This window comes from Oncorhynchus kisutch, linkage group LG7, assembly GCF_002021735.2.
Source record: "Oncorhynchus kisutch isolate 150728-3 linkage group LG7, Okis_V2, whole genome shotgun sequence".
In the NCBI taxonomy this organism is placed as follows: Eukaryota; Metazoa; Chordata; class Actinopteri; order Salmoniformes; family Salmonidae; genus Oncorhynchus; species Oncorhynchus kisutch.
This window is the reverse complement of record NC_034180.2, coordinates 5919849-5938945: the sequence shown is the minus strand read 5'-3', so window position 1 is coordinate 5938945 and position 19097 is coordinate 5919849. Positions and strand designations below refer to the sequence as shown.

Sequence of the window (19097 nt, the reverse complement as noted above, 5' to 3'; positions counted from 1 at the left end):
TCAGTATATCGTAATCGTTGTCTCTCTCCCCTGTGATCCGGAAACCGATAAGTGGTCGAGGAGCGTGTCAATCACTGACGTATAATAAGAACAGGCGACTGTATCTAAAATGTCTGACCGTAGTTTTCCCGGTTTATACAGACTAACATCACATGCGCACTAGCACATAGGGAGCAGCGACGACGTCATCCCAAAACATGGCAGACATTGGGTGAATATAAAATGTTAATATCTTTGGCTGTGAGTGATTATATATATATTTTTAAATACAATTCAATTGGTGTTTTGTGCACAAAGGTGAGGACCAAAGTGTTTTAGGAATTGTCTAATCGCACTTCTCTATGTGATTGCCTCTAGAAATTGCCTTTATCTGCCACACCCCCTTTGAAACAGCTATTGTATTTTCAGAGGAGAAAAGCATGCACACATTTAACAACGATATGCTACTTAACCTTTTATCTATAACATGTCTTTCACAGTTAACTTAATTTGTTTTGTTTTTTATCACATTACACATTTATTTTGGGATCCACCTGTAAACCTCATTTGCCTGATTGAAATTGCGGAGAAAAGGCCATTGTCTCCGTCCAGTAGTGGAACGAGATTGCGTGAAGATGATGTACGGCGTAGTAAAATACGTCACGATGTGAGTGCGGATTCACAGCTCAGGGCATTTCGCCCGGTTCCCCTCTGCTCATGTGTCCCCTCTGCGCACATGTGTTCAAATGTGTTATCCAGAATTGGGTCTTGGTCAGTTTTTGGATAGTATGCAATAAGTCCTCTGATTACTTAGCTATCTTGCACAAAGACACTGATATTATAACCAGATTCTTCATGTACTGCATTTCCTATTATTTACTCAATGAAAACAATGTGATGCATGGAACATAATACATCAATCAATAAATAGTATATCAAGAAGTTATGAGAAATGTTAACTTACATCCTTGCCAATTGTAGACATTGTCAATAAATATATTGTTGAGCATTGACAGTAGCTAAACTAACCACCTATTTCCCCCCAATCACTCTCTCAGGTGAAGGACATCTCACTGGAGGCCACAGGAGCTTTGTGAAGCCAGTGGAACACAATACATGGAGAGATGACCAACCAATCACTGTTGATGAGGGGAGTGGAACCTCAACCCAGCACGTTATCGTGATAGAGGTTAGAGCACATTCCCTATGACATTGTTATCCAATTCAACTCATGTACCGGTAATAAACTCCTCTCTTCATGTGTCAGTCTGAAGATGCAGAGGCTACAGGTCCTGGGGTCAAGCTGGAGGGGTCTGAAGGAGAGGAGGACCCATGGCACAGCAGAGACATCCAGACTGGAGCAGCATCTGGTGCGCCCCATGTAGCCACGGAGAACCCCACCTCCCCTGTCCAGCCCAGGATCCGACACTGCATCACGGAGGTCAGTGGAATGCCGAACTTCGCCCTCAAGTCAGAGACCAACACCAAGACATTAACTGAAACACACAGGCTATTACACACAGGAACTGACCACAGATCAGACCCAGAGAGACTGGGGCCACTCAGCTGTCCTCCTGCTCCCGGTTCCGAATACTTACCGGTATTTCACCAGAGCCAGAAGACGGTTCATTCCCGTGGAGATGGTGATGCGTTAGACACTGGTGTTGATGATCCGTCTTGTTCTTACTCTACAGAGATGGACTCTGGCAACATGCCCTTGTGTTTAGAGACACAGAATGATCTGTCTAGAGGGGGGTGGAACCGGTACACTAGTAGTGTACACTCTGAAGGGTGCCTAGATAAGAAAGGGGAGGTTATAGTCATTGATGAAGTGACTGTGAAAATGGAGGGCGACATTTCTCTCACATGGAATGCAGATAGTCACCTAGGTGATGGACACTCACAAGGCAGAGACTTCTTAGATTACAGGGAAAGTCTAGAGACAAATCCAAATGTCGCGACCCACTCCCCTTTACACACACTCAAGGATCGGGATCCAGTGTCCACATCAATGGGGCCTTCTGATTCACACAGCGTTTTCGATCAGGTATTGAACTCAAACGACAGCGCTAGAGCCCAGGCTCGGGAAGGGGGAGCAACATCAGACAGTAGTAAAGAGAAACGGTTCCTCTGCATGTTCTGTAACAAAGGCTTCAGCTGCCTCCAGAAGGTGGAGATTCATCAGAGGTTCCACACAGGGGTGAAACCCTTCAGCTGTAACCAGTGTCACATGTGCTTCGCCCAGGCTGGTGACCTGAAGAGGCACCAGAGGGTCCACACAGGGGAGAAACCCTACAGCTGCCCCCAGTGTGAGAAGAGGTTCTCCCGCCTGGACAAACTGAAGATGCACCTGAAGGTCCACACGGGAGAGAGGCCGTTCGCCTGTACACACTGCAGGAAGAGGTTCTCAGAGAGGAGCTACCTCAGGATACACCAGCAGAAAAAACATTCCACTCTATAACATGGAAAGTAACATTGCACTCCATAGCTTCTGAGGTTTAGATCAAATATTGAATTAAAGATAAATATTAATTTGTATTGTCAGCAGAAAAGATCCACAGATGAATTTGGAATAACGAGAGTAACAGATTTCATTGTTGAATATTCCTGGGTAGAATATTGCATCGAGACATTGTGTGATATATAAGGCATATATATATACGCCTAAAAAGTCTGATACATAGTGTTTGTTCTGTGTAGGATATATGTTCACAAATGCCTATTTGATTACTTCCATTAAACTATTACATTTTTAAAGTTCATGCATATTTTTAGTTGAGATGTGTATGTGTGGTTTTCATATGGTGTATTTAACACTTGTTTATGTTTAATAAACACAAAATGGGACATTTCACTCTGACTTTCATTCAATCTGTCTTTAATATACATCACATCTGATCTCACCCTAGTCTACATACACCCAAGAGCACTTTATAACCAATATACACTTACTAAATATACCTGCGCATACCCACACACTAACAAACACCTACTGTACACGTCATTATGGTTTAGTCAGGTTTGTCTGATGACTTTTGACTATTTTTACCCACATCATATTTATGTCCACCATGATGCGTTTAACAGTGATGTCATTCTATAACTACAGTATAGGACTCAAATGTAGTAGAGATGGGGAAACACATTTTAAAAGTGTGTTTATTATCTGTGTGTGTGTACTTGAGGGAGTGTATGTCTGTGTAATCTGTATTACAACTCTCTTCCAGGAGGAGGAGGGTCCAGAGGTGCTGCTGGTGAAGGAGGAGGGGTGTGAGGAGGGTCTGGGGAACACTGAGGGGAACATGGTCATGGAGGACAACCAGACTACACCTCCTCCTGAACCCACAGAGTAACCAGCTGAGCAGCACAGGACCACACACAGTCTCACTCAGGTGAGCCTACTGTGAACTACTGTCTGAATGGTATTAGGTCAGGGCCTGTATCCACAAAGCTTCTGAGTAGGAGTGCTGATCTAGGATCAGTTTTGCCTTTTAGATCATAATGAATAAGACTATACGCAGGTGGGGACCTGATCTTAGATCAGCACTCATACTCTGAGATGCTTTGTGGATACAAGCCCAGGTCTTGATTCATTTTGTCTTAAAGGGCCCCACAAGAGGGCAATGCTGCCCCTATTTCGATTTAATTCCTGTCTGTCCTGGAGTGGAAATGCTCGTTTAGTTTCCACCTCTGAAGAATGACGCAGTGGTGATTTCCAGGCTGAATGGAGAAACCACAACAAATAGGCCACTGACAGCTGTCAGTGTAGCTAGCTAGCATGCTAACCTTATCTAGCTAGCTAATGTTATCTTAACCACCGTATTCAAAGGATTAGCCAGCTGGCTAGGCTATCGCTGGTTCTGGGGACGGATTTGTAATAAGCATTTAGGGAAAACAAAAAATGGATAGGGGAATTAAGTCTTTGACATCACCATCTGTTATTATCTCCAAAGTTGGACAACTTCCCAAAATTTTGGCCGCGATTTCGCACTAGAAATAATTTGAAAGAATAAGTTTAAGCTCCGGTTATATGGATAACTGTAGAACAGTTCAAGACGCGTTTTTCTACACCGTAATGGACACGGTGCAACCTTTGTTAGGCTGCGGGCAGGCGATTCGGCTGCGGTACAGCAAAGTAAAATCCAATGATCATGGTTCTCACAGGGGAAGTGAAATGATGGGCTACAATGACTTTGCTCATGATGCACGCCCAAATGACAAGTAACAACACCCTGAGCGTATCGGACATGAAACACCAATACAAATGTAACAACAACAAAATCAATAAACAGGTTCCTTGAATTTTCGTGGGTGCCTTTTCATTATAGGATAGACACTTTTTAGCTGCACCAATCAAAGCATTGGAGCGTGTAGTGAAGCACAACTTTAGTGGTCAAAACCATTTATCTCGGGGAGCGGGGTTGCAAAATGCAATCATATCACGCAATTATAACATTTCTAAAATGGTCAGATTGTTTTTTTTTTTATACAAAATAGATACATGTGTGATAATTTATCAATGGATTATGATCATTTTCTGTTGAATTGTTTGGCCCAGCTCAGTCGCGAGTCTAATTAACAATGACATGCTGGTCGGTGGTAACGTTCAAATGAAACCCAGGCCTGAAAAGAAACATATCCTGAAAATAATTGTCATTTAATCTCATAGGAATGACACAGAATTGTCACGGATTTCGAGGAATGGCCCCCTTCAGATTTTCTATTTCAAGCACAAATATGTCTTTGTGTACTTTGACAAAAAAATGTGGACCTATTTACATAAATAGTTGTACAACATCATGGTAAACATGACGCTCTGGCCATCATATTTCATCCTCTCACTCTGTATCTCTTACAGTCAGTAGACATGGAGGATGGGAAGCCTGATCTGCTACTAGTCAAAGAGGAGACAGACCAGAGAGCATTGACCTGCTGAGTGGACTAAAGATGGGGGAGCAAGGTAAGGGAGAAATACATATGTATCCGTTATTTCACCAGGTAAGTTGACTGAGAACATATTCTCATTTACAGCAACGACCTGGGGAATAGTTACAGGGGAGAGGAGGGGGATGAATGAGCCAATTGTAAATTGAGGATTATTAGGTGACCGTGATGGTTTGAGGGCCAGATTGGGAATTTAGCCAGGACACCAGGGTAAACACCTCTACTCTTACGATAAGTGCCATGGGATCTTTAATGACATCAGAGTGTCAGGACACCCATTTAACATCCCCCTACACAGGGCAGAAATCAACACAACTTATGTTTACATAGAAAAACACACATTATAATGGATGAACTTCACCAGGTACTTGACTCAAAAATCTCCACATGTAGAATGTTCTCTGTCATGTTTGTAAAGTCTATTTTCGAACCTCTTCCTGCAGGTGGTTGGGACCGGCATCACTGGGGGACGGCATCACTGAGCAGGCCAGGACCAGAGGTGACATAGTGGAGGTCAGTGGGTGGGGCAGCATCCTCAACTCTGGGCTGGGGAACAACACTGTTAACCACAACCAGAAACACAGTTGATTACAAAACAACAACCAAACTTAGTGTCCATGACAACAGACTGGCTGAGACCAGAGTGAGGCGTAGGTTTGGTCGATGGAGAAGTGTCTTATGTGGTGGGAGAGAACAGTCACAGACTAGCCTAGCGATGCTCCGTCCTGCTCCTATTGTTGTGATTCAGAGAGACTGATGGCACCTCAGGTTAACCCCCTAACAGATGCTGCCTTTAGCATACCTTCTATAGGATCTATCAACTGGAACATGGACCCTGCAACAACACAGACACTCCCTGGCCTTCATCCTCCTCACACTCTCATGATGTTAAACCAGACCTCAGACAATGCCAGTGCCTCATCACTAAATAGCTACACAAGGCCATTGACAAATGACAGTAGTAGTAACGCAATCAGCAGATCCTGTGGCAAAGATAAGTGCTTCCTGTGTTTGTTCTGTGGGAAAACCTTCAGTTTCCCCAAACAGCTGGAGATCCACCAGAGGATGCACACAGGGGAGAAAGAATTTGGCGGCCCCCTGTGTGAGAACAGGCTCTCCAACCAGTAGTACTGCGCTATTAACAGAAATGTAGATTATTTTTCAAATTTTAAACAACTAATTGACTGATGTTGGTTCAATTATTTGAATTCCATTCGTTTTTTTTCTGTAACCGCAATGCAGCAGTGTCTCTAGAGAAGTCAGATCAAGCCCAAATTGTGCAATGTAGTAGAGAGTTGTAGTTTCCAACAGGACAATATTCTCCGTAGTTTAGCACAGAAAACGTGGTAGTTAACTATAATGACCATAATGCATTGCGTGCCTACTTGTCTGGTCTGAGACGGAGAGAGACCAAAGAAGGTGCGACGAGAGGGATAGAGAGCAGTTGCTTTACCTGAAAATACACAATCTAAGATTGATATTTGGTATTCAGTCATAAAAGTATGCCTTATTTACTTTGAAGAACTAAGAACACAATTAAGATTGTGATTTTTTTCACCAGCACCACCTGATGGGACACCACAGAGTCCACTCAGGGGGAAAACCCTACAGCTGCCAGCAGTGGGAGAAGAGGATCTCTCGCCAGGACCAGCTGAAGATGCACCTGAAGGTCCACATGGGAGAGGGGAGCTACCTCAGGATACACCAGCAGAAAATGCACAAGACCCATGTATAGAGTATTTGACATGTAATGTAGTACTAGTTAGTTTGTAGTTAATTCTGTTGGTTTTGGATGTATAGGGAACTGGATGAGGTGAACTGAGGAAAGAATGAGTATGATGAGACAGAGTCGATATGGTTGGTGTGAGGATGTCTGTAAAAAATGCTTCACTGATGAAGAGTTGACAACCTGTCATGTTTGATGCTGATGTTTTATAATGAGGAAATGATCGTGCCTTATTTCATGTTTACGTGACAGGAAGTTAAGAATAAGAAAGATTGAGATAAGAACATAAAGATGAGTGTAATGTAGAACCTTTTCCAAAGTATTCTAAATTGTATTTTATCAAGCAAGGGTATTTTTTATAATAAACTCCAATGGCTCCATATTGTTAGGTAATTGAATCACAGTCATAGAGATAGAGAAGTCAGAATCAGGACCGAACTACGAGGGACAGAGACTCCACCACCACACAGAACACAACCAGTGGACAGGTGGACTGAACAACCTCAGTCCTGGGGGTCATCAGAGAGACAGAGGCTCCAGTCATGGATCCAGTCTGCAGCCCAGACTCTTCTCTTCACAGTATCAGTGCAGGGATGGAGCAGGGCCTGGGGCTGATAGAGATAGACCCTCCTGTTCCTATGATACAAACACCACAGTATCCATGATGAACAGAGCAGGTCACGCTGGGCTTCAGCCTTCACAGAGAGTGGTGGGAGACCCCCCTGGTGATAGTCTAACAGGAAGTCTGTCTTCTTCAGGGTCTCATCTAATGCCTGGTGAATGGGTTCATAGAAAGCCTGGTCCTGGGTCTAGCCTTCCTCAGTTACCTCATGGTTACACCACCAATACAGACAGGGTCAGGATGGGCTTTCATCACAAGTGGTACCTAGCCTATAACACAGCACACAATCGAGTTTTGAAATATGAAATGGTCTGAGAAGAACAATATTGTCAGGCCAGGCATATAGCCAATATGCTGTGATAATGTATTAGGCCTACTGCTCAAACCTCATTCCTACAAAACTGTTTTTCATAGGTTAATGTAAAAAGTAATGGATTAAAAAAATTCTCTGTGCTTGCTTTTTGACTGAAAAAGGGATCATGACTCAGGAAAGGTTGGTGACCACTGGTCTTTAAGCTACCTTCAGGTCGTGTGATGACTGAAATATTAAACATGAACTAAAGTGCACATGTACTTGGTCTCTACATATAGGGTCAGAGTGTACAACCTTACTTCTGTTTAGAAGGGTAATTAGCTTCATTAACTCTTTATTAACTCATTTGAAACATGCTTGCAAATACCTGTTTTTAGAGAGACAGTAATCCTTAGCTAGATAAAGGAGAGTTGACTATTTACCTTACTGAGGTGATGTAGATGGAATAAAGTCATTATATTGTATTATATTTTATTCTATTTCTGCTCTGTTCTTGCTAACACACATGAGATTTGATGTAATAGGCAGTACTGTATTTCAAAGAACAGCGCATTCCGCCAATACACCAAAGAAGAAGAAGCATTAGTTTTGGTTTTGACAATGTTGTATATAGCTACGACCGGAAGTGACTTATTCGTAGCAGGATAGGGGTTTTGTCTAAAAGGGATGCAGATTTTGTCAAAACACCAGTCTCAACGTCAACAGTGAAGAGGCTGGATGCTGGCCTTCTAGGCAGAGTTCCTCTGTCCAGGTTCTGTGTTCTTTTGCCCATCTTAATCTTTTCTTTTTATTGGCCAGTCCGAGATATGGCTTTTTCTTTGCAACTCTGCCTAGAAAGCCAGCATTCCGGAGACGCCTCTTCACTGGTGATGTTGAGAATGGTGTTTTGCGGGTAGTATTTAATGAAGCTGCCAGTTGAGGACTTGTGAGGCGTCTGTTTCTCAAACTAGACACTCTAATGTACTTGTCCTATTGCTCAGTTGTGCACCGGGGCCTCCCACTTCTCTTTCTATTCTTGAGCCAGTTTGCACTGTTCTGTGAAGGGAGTAGTACACAGCGTTGTACGAGATCTCCAGTTTCTTGGCAATTTCTCGCATGGAATAGCCTTCATTTCTCAGAACTAGAATAGACTGACGAGTTTCAGAAGAAAGTTCTTGGTTTCTGGCCATTTTGAGCCTGTAATCGAACCCACAAATGCTGATGCTCCAGATACTCAACTATTCTAAAGGCTTAGTTTTATTGCTTCTTTAATCAGGACAACAGTTTTCAGCTGTGCTAACATGATTGAAAAATTGTTTTCTTATGATCAATTAGCCTTTTAAAATTATAAACTTGAATTAGCTAACAGGAGTGATGGTTGCTGATAATGGGCCTCTGTCCGCCTATGTAGATATTCCATAAAAAAATCTGCCGTTTCCAGCTACAATAGTCATTTCCAGCATTAACAATGTCTACACTGTATTTCTGATAAATGTTATGTTATTTTAATGGACAAAAAATGTTTTTGTTTTTTAAAACAAGGACATTTCTAAGTGAACCAAAACTTTTGAATGGTAGTGGATATACTTTTCTGTTGTTGCCTGTTTTTCATGTTATTTTGGCATTAATACGTATCACATATCGGTTTGCAAATTATGTAAAAACATGGTCTCTTTTTTTGCTTTCTTGAGTCACCACAAAATCGATGGGTTGAGCTCGAAAATTCAAGCCCCTTGGGTAATGCCATAGTATAGAGTTACATTAGAAGTGCCCTTCCAAGAAGGCTTTCACTCTTTAGCTACTCCTTGTTGCATTCTGGGCACCTGCAGTGTTTCCTCAGACCCATTGGTGCGGCTGGTTTCCGGGCTATGCAAGTGGGTGTTCAAAAGTGTGGTTTGGCAGGTCATGTTTCAGAGGACGCATGACTTGACCTTCGCTTCTGCCGAGCCTGTTGGAAAGTTGCAGCGATGAGACAAGATCGTCATCATGAAATTGGGGAGAAAAGGTGGATAGAAATTACCATCGGCCATTGGACATAAACATTACACAACAAGTTGGAAATCGCAAATTCAACAATTAGTGTTTTGGAAGGAATCAGTTGCCAACTGCAACTGATATTCAGTGTGTGGTCCAAGTCTGGGTTTTAGGGTGTCTTTTCCCAAGCTTAAAAGGAGAAACATTCAACACAATGGGCCAGAAAAAGTGGAATAAATTGGCCATGCTGTCAATCCAGCATGACTTCTGCCATGTTCAAAACAACTGGAAACTCAGAGAAGTGGAAATCTCAAACTTCATTGAGTTCAAGACAACTGGGAACTCTGAAAGAATGAGCTCTGACTGGGAAAATTCATTTTTAACGGTCATCCAACTCGGAATTCCAAGTCGGGAATTCTGGCCTCTTTCAAGAGCTCCGACCTGAAGATCACTGACAACATAATTCAACCTTGGTTTTTTTCCAGAGTTCCCAGTTGTGTTAAATGCACCATAAATCCAGACAATGTCAGAATTTGATAACAAAATTTGCCCACAACGACCGCCGCGCCACCTTCCTTTTCAATGGAGCACAACAGGTGGGGCTCAAAACTGCCCTGAATGACAGGATGCCACTGAGAGGGGGCAGAGTGGTTGAAGCCAAAATGCTGTAAAGTAAGAAAGAGGGGCAGAGAAGTGAAAGCCTGTCAGTACTATTAATGTTTGAGAAGGTTTTGCCTAAGAAAGTACAAATGGGCTTCCTGACTTTCACTGTTAGAGAGTTGGTCCCACCTTCATTAAGGTGTTTTAAATGCCAAAGAATGGGACATGTAGCGGCTCTGTGCAAAGTAAAGAAAAGACGTGCCAAGTGAGGACATGATTATGGTGAATGTGTGAACAATGTCAAGGTTAACTGTGGTGGTGGGGGCATGGTGCAGCATTTGGTGGATGCCAGGTGCAAAAAGAGGCTAGAGAAGCCCAAAGATATAAAATCACTCATAATGTATCTTATGCAGAGGCTGCAAGGCAGATTGGTGGAACAATTAGGCAGAATGATGTAGATAATCGGGTTACTCCTGGAATAAGTGGACCTACTGTAGGAAATATTGCTTATGTTGGCCCTGACATGGATACGAGACCTGTTCAGAGATTTTGCTCTCACAAATGTGTTGTGTCAAAGGACACTTTGATAGTTTTATCAGATTGACTTCATAGCCGTCATTGGAAAGGTGATCAACCTGGCGGCGTTTGTGGAAGGAAGAACTGCCAGGTTGAAGATCACTGTGGGAAGCAGCAACAGTTTTTAGGAGTAACAGATGTTAATGTCGCCATGATTGTTGATATGTCCAGACGTGACACTTGGCATTCAGGCCAAATAGTTCAATCTTGGTTTCATCAGACCAGAGAATCTTGTTTCTCATGGTCTGAGGTGCCTTTTGGCAAACTCCAAGCGGGCTGTCATGTGCCTTTGACTGAGGAGTGGCTTCTGTCTGGCCACTCTACCATAAAGGCCTGATTGGTGGAGTGCTGCAGAGATGGTGTCTTTCTGGAAGTTTCTCCCATCTCCACAGAGGAACTCTAGAGCTCTGAGTGACCATCTGGTTCTTGATCACCTCCCTGATCAAGGCCCTTCTCCGCCCAGCTCTAGGAAGAGCCTTGGTGGTTCCAAACTTCTTCCATTTAAGAATGATGGAGGCCACTGTGTTCTTGGGGATCTTCAATGCTGCAGTAATTTTTTGGTACCCTTCCCCAGATCTGTTCCTCGACACAATCCTGTCTTGGAACTCTACGGACAATTCCTTTAACCTCATGGCTTGGTTTTTGCTCTGACATGCACTTTCAATGTGGGACCTTATATAGACAGGTGTGTGCCTTTCCAAATCATGTCCAATCAATTAAATTTACCAGAGGTGGACTCCAATCAAATTGTAGAAACATCTCAAGAGTGATCAATGGAAACAGGATGCACCAGAGCTCAATTTCGAGTCTCATCGCAATACTTATGTAAATAATGTATTTCTGTTTTTTATTTGTAATACCTTTGCAAAAATGTCTAAAACATGTTTTCAATTTGTCCTTATGGGGTATTGTGTGTAGATTGATGAGGGTTTGTTTTATTTAATCAATTTTAGAATAAGGCTGTAATGTAACAAAATGTGGAAAAAGTCAAGGGGTCTGAATACTTTCTGAAGGCATGTGCCAGTGAGTGAAGTGGATGCTTCATGTGCTGATAGTTACAGACCAATAGCACTGATCTCTAAATTGTGTGAACTGATGGAAAAGATGATTGTCAGATTTCCTGGAACATAGATTTTTATTGAGTCAATGGCAAAGTGGATTCCATAAAGGTAGATCTACTTTGGATGCATTAGTAAAGGTGAACAATGAAGTTGAAAAAACTCTGGTCATTAAGTAATGGCTACTGTCTTTTTTGACATTGAAAAGGCATACAATACAATGTGATTAAGATGGATAGACTTGGTATTGGTGGGAGAATATACAACTGAGTTTTGGTGTTCTTATTTAATTGCTCTTTTTTAGTTAAAATAGGATCCATTTTATCTGATGCCTGTGGAGTTGACAATGGTATTCCTCAAGGCAGTGCGATCAGTCCTATTTTGTTCAATATTATGATTAACAATGTGTTTTTGAATGTAGGTTGGGGTATTGGGGCTTACCTATATGCTGATGATGGAGCTATTTGAAAGGGGACAAGGAATATCTCTCATGTGACAATCTATTCAACAAGCTATAGTGGATTTTGAAAGATGGTCAATTGACTGGGGTTTTAAATTGTCAGTGGCGAAAGTCTTGCTGTATGTTCTTCTCTAAGAAGAAAGTTGCTGAGAATATACAGTTGTTTCTGTAAGGTCAGCCTATGGGGAGGGTTTCTAAGTACAAATATTTGGGTCTATGGTTCAATGAGCGATATACATGGAAATACCATGTCAAATGTTGAAAAAAAGTGTAAGAAGGTGGTGAATCTTATGCGCTTGGTCTTTGGTTATGAATGTGGTGCTGATAGACAATCGTTGATGGATATTTATAGAGCTCTGATCAGAACGACAATTGATTGTATAGTTTATGGAACAGTGGCGAAGACTTGGCTTCAGATGCTGGACAGAATCCAGTATATATCTTTAGGGATATGTATTGGTGCATTTAAATCAACATCTGCATGTGCCTCACTAGTGGAGGTGGGTGAGATGCTTTCGGATATTCAGTGTAAAAAATGGTAATTAGCTTATTGGGTTAGGCTGAAAGGCTGTGAGGTTGACCATCCCACTGCTTACTGTTCTAGATGACTGTTGGAAATATATTAGTAGACAAGGCAGTGGTTTTGGTTGGACAGTTGGAAAGCTTGCTGATGAGTGGTCTGAGGGAATTGGAGGTTGGCCCTTCTGTGGTGATAGGGGATGTTCCTCAGTGGTTACTCCAAGATCCTGTTGTTGATCTAACCTTGGTAGAGAAAAGAAAAGATAGGTCAGAAGGCAGTGATATAGGGAAACTGGTTGACAATTACATTGGTATTAGTTTCTATGCATTTTTACGGCTTTTCACAGATGGATCCAAGGACCCAGCTAGTAGGTGCACAGGAGCAGGCGACGTTCCTGAAATTGATGTGCAGATATGTAGAAGACTAACAGATGAACTTTCCGTATACTCAACTGTGGAGGATGTACAACCTGTCAGAATTATAGTATGCTCAGATTCCCTGTCTGTATTGAATAGTTTATCATCTGGCAAATTGAATAGGAGTGATGTGCAATTGGAGGTATTAATAGTATTATGGAGAATTGAGAACCTAGGTATAGTAGTGAGATTCTGCTGGGTCTCAGCCCATTCGGTCGTGGAAGGGAATGAAATTGTAGACCAGATAGCCAAAAGAGATTTGAAACAAGATGTAATTGATATTAATGTTCCATTGGGTAGAGGTGAGGCCAAATGTAAGATCAAAGCCATTTTGATTGATGTGTGGCAGAAGAGATGGGACAATGATACCAAGGGTCTGCATTGATATGCCCTCCGAAGAAAGTCAGATTAGGAAGGAAGAGGTGGTTTTTGCCCGATTGTACCTAGTACATTGTACATTACATCTGGTTGCCAAGCATGTGAATGGTTTGTGTCTGAAGTCTATGGTCGATGTATAGGGTTATTGAGGCTTAACAGGGTTTGGAAGGGATTTGGAGGATGGGGGGGTCTATTTAAAATTAGTAGGGCTCTTTTTTATTTTCTTAGAATTACTTAAGTAGGAGGATTTAGAAATGTGGAGCTAATGTTTGTTTGCGGACCACCATTATACCATAGAAGAAGAAGAAGTAAACAGAGGTAGCCGTCGGTGATGACAGAAGTGAATACCGAGTTTGAAATGAAAAGTGCTTCGAGTGGAGTTGAAGGAGAGGAATGGACAACAGTTGTGTCGAAGAATGGAATGAAAAAAATGAAAAGGTGTCAATAATTAAAGGGGATGATAATATATCCGACAAGGATTAGTTTCTTGTTGGGATGAGATTTTTTGATGATGATGTTTATCTGGGATATCCGTTCAGGGTCTCGAAGAGGGTGAATCGTATGTTGATAAAAGTTCAATCAGAGTGAAGAGTTAAACAGATGAAGACAGGATCATGTTGATGGGAGATTTCAGGTAGTCAGTATTTTTATCCACATTAATTTAGTATTTTGGGATATTTTATTTCATTCCGCACAGTTGGTGGCGACAATACATCTTTTTGCGTGTAGTTCGACATAAAACCCAAAGAAGAAGTGTAACCGGAAAAGAACAGCGACCAAGAACAATTTCCACGTTAGAGTTGTTGTTATTTATACGTTTATTAACACCATGGAACTCAAAATGAACAATTTAACTGCACAACATCACATACTGACAGCACTTTGTTGACAGATGTTATCGATTGTCAAGGTAACGCTAGCCAGCTAGTTAGCGGATAACGTTAGCTAACGATGGCTAACAGTATGGTTTTTCACACTCAAATAGCCTCCATCATGGAGGTCCTAGCGAATGCAGCCGTGGCAGAGGTTTGTAAACTCGTAGACGACGATTATGCAGTGTTTCGTTTGGAAATGTCTCAAAGCCAGAAAGAAAACAGGGCATTGCGAAGGAAACTACAGCTATTCGAACTGAAGGTGGCACGGGAGCGCGTCCTCGCCAGTCGTCCCAGTAGTGTCAAGATCCTCGACAGACACAGAGGAATGGCAAGAGGTACTGTACATGTTGCAGAAGGCCGAGCTTGTGCGGCCTGTCGCGGTTCATATATAGCTCAGTGCCTGTCGCACCGTTCACCTCTGCACATGTGTTCAGATGTGTTCCTCAGAATTGGGTCTTGGTCATATTTTGGATAGTATGCAATAATTCGCCTGATTACTTAGTTATCTTGAGCAAAGACACAATATGATATTTTAACCATATTCTTATCAAATTCTTGATTTACTGCATGTCCTATTATTAACTCAATGAAAACATTGTGATGCATCAAACATAATACATTTCTCAATAAATAGTATATCAATAATTTATGAGAAGCGTTATCTTACATCCTTACCAATTATAGTCGGTTTCAAAACTGTCAATAGAGTACAATACAGCGTTGAGCATTCGCTAACCTAACCATCTCTTTTCCCCCAATCACTCTCTCAGGTGAAGGACATCTCACTGGAGGCCACAGGAGTTTTGTGAAGCCAGTGGGACACAATACATGGAGAGATGACCAACCAATCACTATTGATGAGGGGAGTGGAACCTCAACCCAGCCCGTTATCGTGATAGAGGTTTGTGTAATAGTGTTACATAAAAAAACTACAGTTACTTTGTGAATCAAATGTGGCCGGCTATTCACTTGCCATAAGGGAGCTTGTGAAACTTTCTTCCCTACATCATTTATCCAATTTTACTAATTTAATGGTAACAACCTCTTCTTGTGTCAGTCTGCAGATGCAGAGGCTGCTGGTCCTGGGGTCAAGCAGGAGAAGACTGAAAGAGAGGAGGACCCACAGCAAAGCAGAGACATCCAGACTGGCCCGACTGGAATGCCCCCTGTAGCCACGGAGGACGCCGCCCCAGTGCAGTCCAGTTACCAACGCATTGTCACTGAGGTCTGTGGAACACCAAACGCTGTCCTAAAGTCAGAGACTGACACTGAGACTTTAACTGTAACACACAGGCTCTTACACACAGGACCTGACCACGGATCAGACCCAGAGAGACGTGGGCTGGGGGCATTGGGCTGTCCTCCTGTTCCCGGCTCAGAATACTTACCGATATTTCACCAGGTCCAGAGGACGGTTCATTCTCGTGGAGATGGTGAGGTGTTATACACAGGCATTGATGACCTGTCTTGTACTTACGCTACAGAGATGGACCCTGGCAACGTATCCTTGGATTTAGAGACACAGAATGATCTGTCTAGAGGGGACTGGAACCGGTACAGTAGTAGTGTATACTCTGAAGGGTGCCTAGATAAGAAAGGAGAGGTTATAGTCGTAGACGAAGTGACTGTGAAAGTGGAGGGCGATGCTCCTCCCACATGGAATGCAAATAGTCACCTAGGAGACAGACACTCACAAGGCAGAGATTTCTTAGATTACAGGGAAAGCTTAGAGACAAATCCAAATGTCGTCCACCCGTTCCGGGATCGCGACCCAGTGTCCACGTCAATGGGGCCTTCCGATTCACACGGCTGTGCCCTTTTGGATCAGGCATTGAACTCAAAAGACGGGGCTAGAGCCCAGGCTCTGGGAGGGGAAGCAACATCTGGCAAAAAACAGGGGGTGAAACCCTTTAGCTGTACCCAGTGTTCTATGCGCTTCGCCCAGGCTGGCAACCTGAAGAGGCACCAGAGGGTCCACACAGGGGAGAAACCATTCAGTTGTACCCAGTGTCACATGCGTTTCGCCCAGGCTGGTGACCTGAAGAGGCACCAGAGGGTCCACACAGGAGAGAGACCTTACAGCTGCCCCCAGTGTGAGAAGAGGTTCTCCCACCAGCACCATCTGAAGATGCACTTGAAGATCCACACTGAAGCGAGGCTGTTCGCCTGTACGCCCTGCGGGAAGAGATTTTCAGATAGGAGCTACCTCAGGATACACCAGCAGAAAAACCATTCCACTCTATAACATAGAAAGTAACCATTTGACTCGATAGCTTCTGACGTTTAGATCAAACCCTGCATTAAAAGATTAACTTTCATTGTTGTCAGCAGAACATTTGGATTAACAAGAGTCACAGATTTCAGTGTTGAATATTCCTGGGTAGAATAATGCATCCTACAATACTGTGTAGGCCAGTGGTCACCAACCTATTCAAGATCACTTTTATTGATCTATCGCTCAGAATTAAAAAAAAAAACATTACTTAACAGTTTTGTAGGAATGAGGTTTGGGCAGTAGGACTAATACATTATCACAGCATACTGGCTATATGCCTGGCCTGCCAATATTTGTTCTTCTCAGACCATATTTCAAAACTCAAGCTTTGTTTACAAAATAGATCAGTTGGTGTAGCAACTTGCTTAGCATAAATTGAAATAATTTGCTTTTTTATTTTACTGGACTGATGGTACCTGCATCTGATTGTCATGGTGCTTTCAATACAAATGGGAGCTCGGGGAAAAAACTAGGTCAAATCATGATGTCAGTAATCTTCAGGATGGAAAGTCTGAGGTCTAGAAAGATGCCAGAGTTTCTGACTTGGAATTCATGACCATTCAATAGCAATTATTTCCAATTGGATCTCAATTTTTTCAGAGTTCCCAGTTGTTTCGAACACAGCATTAGTCTCAGTGGAGGGAGGGAGAGAACAGCAGAGGGTCCACTTCTCACAGTCACTGCTCTCTCCTACTTTTCCTCTGGTGAGACTGAACAGAGAGTGGGACACCGTCTTCGGAAACTCGAGTCGGAAGTGAAATATTCCTCTTAAAGTAGACACGACGATGGACTAATAATAATAAAAACCGCAGACTAGCAATACACTTGGCTACTCATTCATTGCAGCTGCATCGCGAGTGGAAGTAGTAGAGAAGAGCATTTTATGTTTTGCAATGGTGCTGAATCATTTTAATTTTTGACATGAACTCACTCGTAAAAACAGCAGCTCTTTACTGTATTCTTTGACAGTCTCTATGGTCATGGTTTTAAAAGTTATTAAGTCTTACGTAGGCTAGTATCAAACTTTACTGTGGAAGCTCTGTAGGCACAGTGATTTGAGCTACCTGATTGGCCAGTGCAGTAGGCGCACTCACTCGGTCCGCCTGGTAGGTTTGTCTTTTCACACAAATGAAATGGTTCAAAATGGGAAGACTGCTTAACCGGTGACAGCACCTACCGCCAACAGCGCAACACAAATCAAATTTAAAAAGGAGAGCAAGCCTTTATCACAACCTTTATCGTCGTTTTTTTTCTACAGAAATGTTTGGTGTGGAATGTCTTGAAGATTGACTGGTTGGTGATCACTGGTGTAGGCTATATGATGTTCACAAATGCCTATTTTATACATCCATTCACCAACTTAAAAAAATTCCCAAGACACTTTTAATGAGGAAATTAATGCAGTTTATCAAGATAATGCAGTTTCTTAGTTGAGGTCTGTGTGTGTGTGTGGTTTTCACCTTGTTCTGCATTCACCCGACAGCGCTTTAACAAATCTAATCAAGTTCACTGGTCGCATACACAGATTTGCAGATGATATCGCAGGTGCAGGCAAGTGCTTGTGTTTCTAGCTCCAACAGTTCAGTAATTAATACCAGGTAACATAAAACAATACACATATAATCCCGAGTGGCGCAGCGGTCTAAGGCACTGCATCTCAGTGCTAAAGGCATCACTACAGACACCCTGGTTCAAATCCAGGCTGTATCACAACCGGCTGCGATTTGGAGTCCTATAGGGTGGCGCACAATTGGCCCAGTGTCGTCTGGGTTTGGCCGGTGTAGGCCGTCATTGTAAATACGAATTTGTTCTTAACTGACTTGCCTAGTTAAATAAATGTTAACAAATATATATTTTATATATATATGTAGAAATTAAGAAATATTAGAACGAGCCTTGTCAGAGTCCGGAATATACAGTGAAAGTATTCATACCCTTTGACTTATTCCATATTGTGTTGTGTTACAGCCTGAATTCAAAAACGTGTTTTTAGACATGTTTGCAAATGTATTGATAATGAAATACAGAAATATCTCATTTACGTAAGTGTTCACACCCCTGAGTCAATACTTTGTAGAAGCACCTTTTGGCAGTATTTACAGCTGTGAGTCTGTAAGTCTCTAAGAGCTTTCCACACCTGGTTTGTGCAACATTTGCCCATTTATTATCTTCAAAATTCTTCTATCTCTTTCAAAGTGGTTGTTGAACATTGCTAGACAACTGTTTTCAGGTTAGATTTTCAAGTAGATTTTAGTCAAAACTGTAACTCGGCCACTCAGGAACATTCAATGTCTTCTTGGTAAGAAACCCCAGTTTGCCTGTGGTTAGCTCCATTCCAATTATTTTTTTATCCTGAAAAACTCCCCAGTCCCTAAAGATTACAAGCATACCCACAACATGAT

At 42.3% G+C, this 19097-nt stretch overlaps 2 protein-coding genes across 2 annotated transcripts; both read left to right on the top strand.

Annotated features, from left to right (window-relative positions):
- Positions 1 to 1237: 1237 nt before the first annotated feature.
- LOC109894048 (zinc finger protein 233-like) lies at positions 1238 to 2833 on the top strand. Its single transcript, XM_031828214.1, has one exon. It carries the CDS (start codon positions 1238 to 1240, stop codon positions 2438 to 2440), a length of 1203 nt encoding a protein of 400 aa, XP_031684074.1. The 3' UTR covers positions 2441 to 2833.
- An 11411-nt stretch (positions 2834 to 14244) lies between these two features.
- LOC116374618 (uncharacterized) lies at positions 14245 to 16886 on the top strand. Its single transcript, XM_031828204.1, has 3 exons — positions 14245 to 14755; positions 15191 to 15321; positions 15478 to 16886. The coding sequence occupies exons 1-3, from the start codon at positions 14497 to 14499 to the stop codon at positions 16663 to 16665; spliced, it is 1578 nt and encodes a 525-aa protein (XP_031684064.1). The 5' UTR covers positions 14245 to 14496; the 3' UTR covers positions 16666 to 16886.
- Positions 16887 to 19097: the final 2211 nt, after the last annotated feature.

Excerpts from the sequence above, each read along its gene's own strand:
- LOC109894048 (XM_031828214.1), top strand. The coding sequence starts at position 1,238 with ATGTGTCAGTCTGAAGATGCAGAGGCTACAGGTCCTGGGGTCAAGCTG.
- LOC116374618 (XM_031828204.1), top strand. The coding sequence starts at position 14,497 with ATGGCTAACAGTATGGTTTTTCACACTCAAATAGCCTCCATCATGGAG. Across the intron at positions 14,756-15,190 it reads ACACAGAGGAATGGCAAGAG|GTGAAGGACATCTCACTGGA; the intron begins GTACTGTACATG and ends TCACTCTCTCAG. Across the intron at positions 15,322-15,477 it reads AGCCCGTTATCGTGATAGAG|TCTGCAGATGCAGAGGCTGC; the intron begins GTTTGTGTAATA and ends TTCTTGTGTCAG.